Consider the following 5,763-nt stretch of genomic DNA (forward strand, 5'->3'; position numbering starts at 1 on the left):
TTTCGCTGTTCCTAAGCGTACTGCCACCACCTCTGTTCAACGTACTCTTGCCCCAACCATTGGTGGTGTTGGCACCAACAATGCCTTTGCCTCTCTTGACTTGGAGGATGATGTTCTTTTGGTGGACTTAGTTAATACGGCTTTGCCTGATACTTCACAGTGGCCTGATAAAATTAAAGGGAAGAATGTTGATATGCTCCCTGATAAGAAGTTCCCTACTAAGGAAAAGGTTAAACGCAAGGGTCGTGGTAAGGGTAATACATCTACCCGGGTACAGACCTCTTTAGCTCTCATGATTAATCTTGCTTGTTGGAATGTTAGGGGCCTTAATGATTACTCTAAGCAGTTGGGTGTGAAAATTTTTATTACTTCTCATAAGTTGTCTTATTGGTTTAGTTGAAACTAGAGTCCAAGCTTCAAACTTTGACTCAATTGCTCGATCTGTGTTTGGGAATTGGGATTTCTCTCACAACTATTTTAGCCATCACCTTGGAAGAATTTGGGTGAGTTGAAATCCTTTGTTCATTAAAGTGACAGTGATTGATGAAACAGACCAAGTGGTTCATTGCCACTACTAGAAAAACACCATTTAAGGACATTGAAACGGTGTCCTTAAATACATACAAGGACTCTTTAAAAAAGAGTCATCTATCCGGGAGTCATCATAAGTCCCAAACAAGGACACTGGAAATGTGTCCTCTTATCTATACGAGGACACAGTTAATGTGTCCTAATAGCTTTGGACATGGTGTCCTTATATCCATAAGAGGACACCTAAATTACATCCTTATATTATCAAATAAGTGTCCTCTTTTCTCTACAAGGACACACAATCTGTGTCCTAAAAGCTCTGATAATGGAGTCCTTAAATCTAAGAGAGGACAAAAAAACAACACTCTCAAATGTATCCTCTATTTTATACAAGAACGCATAAATTGTGTCCTAAAAAATCTGGAAATAAAGTCCTTAAATCTATAAGAGGACACAAAAAATACACTATCAAATGTGTCCTCTTTTCTATACAAGGACACACATTTTGTGTCCTAAAATATCTGTAAACATTGTCCTTAAATTCATTAGAGGACACAAAAGTACATTCCCATATGTGTCATGTTTTATATACCAAGACACCTAAAACTTTGTCCTCAAAGTTCTGAAAATGGAGTCATTAAATCCATAAGGAAATACGATCTCATATTATAAAAATTGTGCGCATAACATCAAGTTTACATCAAACAAGTCCATATATATATATAGAACACCCATCAATACATGTCTAAGATCCAAAAGAAGTAGTATGCAGAAACAACAAGTCCAACACCAGAATGTACTACTACTAGTGATTTGAAGCTAACTACAGAATTCAAAGCTAGTCGCAGCTGCTACATATATAACTCAATTCATACCATCCAAAACAAGTAATACCTGCAAAAACAACAAATCCAACATCCAGAATTAATGTACTACTACTACTAATACTACTACTACTGTGTGTAACACACATAATACTGTGTGTAACACACATAATACTGTGTGTAACACACATAATTCAAAGCTAGCTATTGCACGCTACATATATAACTCAAATTCATACCAGAAATAAGGAATATAGATACTTACATGCTGACTATTTTACTTCATGCATCTTGGATATATCCATCAACCTGCTCCGCCCACTCTATTCGAACTACATCAATCTCTTCTTGAGTGTAAGTCTCTTTTCCCTCAAACTGAAATGATCAATCAATAGATATATTTATTACATCATCATATATATATACAGTGGATATTACAATAAAAGGATTATGACCATATCAAGAAGCAACCTGCTAGTAAGCAATCACAACTAATCAAAACATGCAAAGCAGTACACAAAATTGATGTACAACTATGTTGAAACAACCATTACACAAAATTGAGATACAACTAATCAAAGCATGCAAGCAATACACAAAACTGAGCTAAAACTGATCAAAACAACTAGTACACAAAACTGATCGAGCTACAACCAGTACACAAAATTAAGCTAAAACTGATCAAAACAACCAGTACACAAAACTAGGTTACAACTAATCAAAACATGCAACTAGTACACAGAACTGAGCTAATTAGCCTTATTACTAACCACTGAGATAGTATTACTAACCATATTTAAAATTGAGCTGCTTGGAGTACCAATAATTTCTTTCATGTACTTCATGACATAATATCCACATTCCACCGATCCAGGTTGTCTAGGACACTACAGAATAATTGAATATCAATATTGCAGCGTATGTATTGGTGTACCATCAGATCAAAGGAAATAATAAAAGTAGAAATGTACCTTAACCACCTCCCAATGAACTGCTTTACGATTCTTTCTTCCCTTTTGAGCATTAAACATCTTAATGGAACTACATCATGAAGAGCTCAGTAACAAAATAGTAAGCCAATGATCTGATGACCACTCCAGCATATCATTTTATTCAATTTTCGAAATGAAAAGTAGAGGACAGAATTATTACAGCTCTATAATGTTCTTCATGCCTGGATTGATGTTAATGTTACTCAATGGGTCGGAAGTAATACACCAATGTAGTAAACAGGTTAATGGCAGCCAATAACCAATGATTCCTGCATTAAAAAATAAAATGAACTCTCTACTTCATAGTGCATGCATCTCCCAAGAAAATAACTATGAAATGTCATATAGCAATAAACATACCCTGTATTATAAGGAGCAAGAATTAACTGATCTAATTGGGCAGATTCTAATCTATGTGATAGCGCACATGATCTAGCCTCAACCTTTCCAGCTTCATTAGAGATGCGGCCAGGATCCACAAATGCATACAAGTGATCCTCATTCTTCATTTTCAATAATGACCAGAGGTGTCTACATAAAAGAAAAAGACCTATAAATTTTTTTTTTCAAACCTAGCATGCGAATTATTCATTAAACATGTAAAAGTCTCTAACCTCATGTAGATAGAAATGCAAATAGTGGATATTGGATTGGCTGCATCGAACAAAATTGGATGATGTCGTTAATGTTTATGAATGTATTGTGGTCATTGCCAAACACACCTTCTTCCATTGGGACCGACACTGCTATAGATTCATCCATTGTTCTTGCCAAATGCAGTAGAAGATGCACAGACACAGGCATCTTGTATGTTGCTTGTCTGCATGGTGCTCTACTCGAATACTTCCAAGTGCTCATTGAGTTCTAAATCTGAATTAAAATACCATGTAAATACCATATTTAACTTCTATGATGGAATTATAATCAACTTACTATATACCTCTTCATGTGACATTAAAACATGATGTCGAGGCCAAGCGGCATGAGTACCGGTAGCTTGCTTTACTGTAAAAATTTCAGCTGACACATTTGGGATGGGGAGTTTAGCATCTTCCTTGATGGGCACATCAACTGAGATACGTATATTTTCTGCTCCTAGTGGCACTCCATGTATCGGCCCATCCAACATTATTACAGTTCCCATTGCAACAATGTTATCTTTGGTGTCTACTACTAGCTTGCATTTTTTCCCCTTAAATAATTGAATTGAAATCATAAGCTTATAGTGAACAACATACCAAAGATACTTATAATGAATAATACAAGTAGAAGAATGCACAGGTCACAAAGTTACATACCTTTTTTACAACATTTGTTGTCTCAATAGGAATATATGTTTTCTCTGTTGAAGTTATCACATTGTCATCTTCCAATGCTCCTCTCTGCCTCATCATCAGTCCCCCTTTATACAATTGTTTTGCCTTCCATGAAAATATAAAAAATGTCAAGAAGATACAAATGAGAAAAAGATAAATAAATTATAAGAATTTATGTACCTTCTTGCTCTCTCTACTGCTGTCAATTGGAGGTGGAGTATCATCCATTTTTTGAACCTTTTTGGCAGTAGCTTTTTTCTCATTTTCTTTCTCCGATGCCACCTTAGATACCTCCTCCTTAGAAGACTTATTTTTCTCCTTGTCGACGGAGCAACTAGCTTTTTCAGATCCATTATTAGATCTGAACATGTCTCGCATCATGTTTAGTTTAACTGGATCCAACTTCTCGGGATCCAATAATAAAGTAAACATGTTGATCTGGTTTTTTATCAATTCCAACTGCTGTTCCAACAATTGTGTCTTGGTTGCAGGCTTATATCTAGATGTATTAAAGTACACCTTATGTGTAACAAATTGTCCAGCACCTCTTACACTGCCCGATTGCTCAGGTGTCTCCAAAGCTTGAGTCAAAATGTCGTTTCTACTAACAGCGGACACAATTCCCTCCCTCACATCTTTCGTTAAAGCATCCTAAGACAGATTAGAAACACCAATGAATACTTAACTATCTAAAATGATGTAACCATGTAAACGTAATATTTAAGGTGATTAAGTCTGATAAATCTCAACTCACAATTTTCTCAACACGTTGTTTGGTTGTCTCACTCAAATAGTTACCATCTTTATAGACACGCCCTTTCTTCCATAAGATGGCTCTATCAATATCGTCTTCAGTCCCTAACTCCATTTTCTGTATACATAAACATGTAATTAGATCATATCCACATGCATAAGTGTACATCAACATATTCATACCAAAAATCTGCTTACTAGTTTCTCTTCCAAATTAGCATAGCCTTTCCTAGACATTCGATGATCATACTCATGCAAAGCTAGTCTCTTTGAGTGGTCCTCATGAATTTCCTATTAACACAAACCAAAAGCTTGAGATTTTAACAGTTTAAATGCCTAACAATGACTCATCAGTACAAAAAATTAAGTAATAGAAAGAGGACACTTAAAGCTAATGTTAAACAAAAGATGTGGCCTACCAAAAATTCCGGAGTTAATCGAGACTTCACAAAAGCTTCCCACTCAGGTTGAGTAATAAACTCATATTCTTCAGGTTTTTTCTTTAGGATCGAAGGCTGCGCCGATCTTTATACTTCAATATATATTTTGTAGTTAAAGTGCTCTTGAATGATTTCCATTTCCTTCTTGCACTACTCAAGACATCTTTCTTGCTTCTTGGATCCACAATGAATGATTTCTGGAAATATGCAAGAAGACAAGTATTGACTCATTATCAAAATTTATTCAAGGTACAAACAAAAATTACAAGGAAATTTTTTTACTAATGCTGCACATACCTGAACCATGCTCCATATCATTTCTTTAAGTGAATTCTTCACTGCTGGCCAAGTCTCATATGTGATTGGGATAGTAGTTCGAGCCATTACCCCAATAAAAGTAGCTAGCCTCTTCCCTCCAAGACCAATTGGTTGCCCCTTTTTGTTATATGTCACTTCCATTCGAGCCCCCTTACACCTACCATGAATAATATCAGACATGAGAGTTGGACCTCTTCTCTTCTTCTCGTCAGATGGCAAGTCATCTTCAGTGGCATGATTTTTTTCTTCTGAATCCATATCTTAACACCTGAAAAAATCAAAAACAAAAACAGATCAGCAAAACCACATCAATACAAAACAGTTCAGCAAGTCAATATAACACAAAAACACATCAGTACTAAACGTCAAGCAAATGAACTAACATGAAGCAAATAAGATCAGAACTAGCATCATGCCAACAACAACATCATGAATCCGTTAATTATCTAAAGTAGAAGTTAGTCAATTATATGCTCTTCGACCCATGTGCCTTCACAATCATTTCTCACATAAACTGCATCATTCTCAGTCATTATATCGAATGTATTAACAGATGGCAGTGCATGGGGAAAAGATTGATGATCAAGTG

The 5,763-nt window shown here is 35.7% G+C and overlaps 1 protein-coding gene across 1 annotated transcript; it reads right to left on the reverse strand.

Annotated features, from left to right (window-relative positions):
• Positions 1 to 3,211: 3,211 nt before the first annotated feature.
• Positions 3,212 to 4,700, reverse strand: LOC133731200 (uncharacterized). The gene is made up of 6 exons (XM_062158630.1): positions 4,615 to 4,700; positions 4,418 to 4,534; positions 3,844 to 4,314; positions 3,646 to 3,768; positions 3,354 to 3,539; positions 3,212 to 3,217 (listed from the first exon to the last, which is right to left on the reverse strand). Exons 1-6 carry the CDS (start codon positions 4,651 to 4,653, stop codon positions 3,212 to 3,214), a joined length of 942 nt encoding a protein of 313 aa, XP_062014614.1. The 5' UTR covers positions 4,654 to 4,700.
• Between the last annotated feature and the right edge of the window lie 1,063 nt (positions 4,701 to 5,763).

Source organism: Rosa rugosa, chromosome 2 (assembly GCF_958449725.1).
Source record: "Rosa rugosa chromosome 2, drRosRugo1.1, whole genome shotgun sequence".
Taxonomy (NCBI): Eukaryota; Viridiplantae; Streptophyta; class Magnoliopsida; order Rosales; family Rosaceae; genus Rosa; species Rosa rugosa.

Excerpts from the sequence above, each read along its gene's own strand:
- LOC133731200 (XM_062158630.1), bottom strand. The coding sequence starts at position 4,653 with ATGTCTAGGAAAGGCTATGCTAATTTGGAAGAGAAACTA. Across the intron at positions 4,535-4,614 it reads CTAATTTGGAAGAGAAACTA|AAAATGGAGTTAGGGACTGA; the intron begins GTAAGCAGATTT and ends TTATGTATACAG. Across the intron at positions 3,540-3,645 it reads CAACAAATGTTGTAAAAAAG|GGGAAAAAATGCAAGCTAGT; the intron begins GTATGTAACTTT and ends CAATTATTTAAG.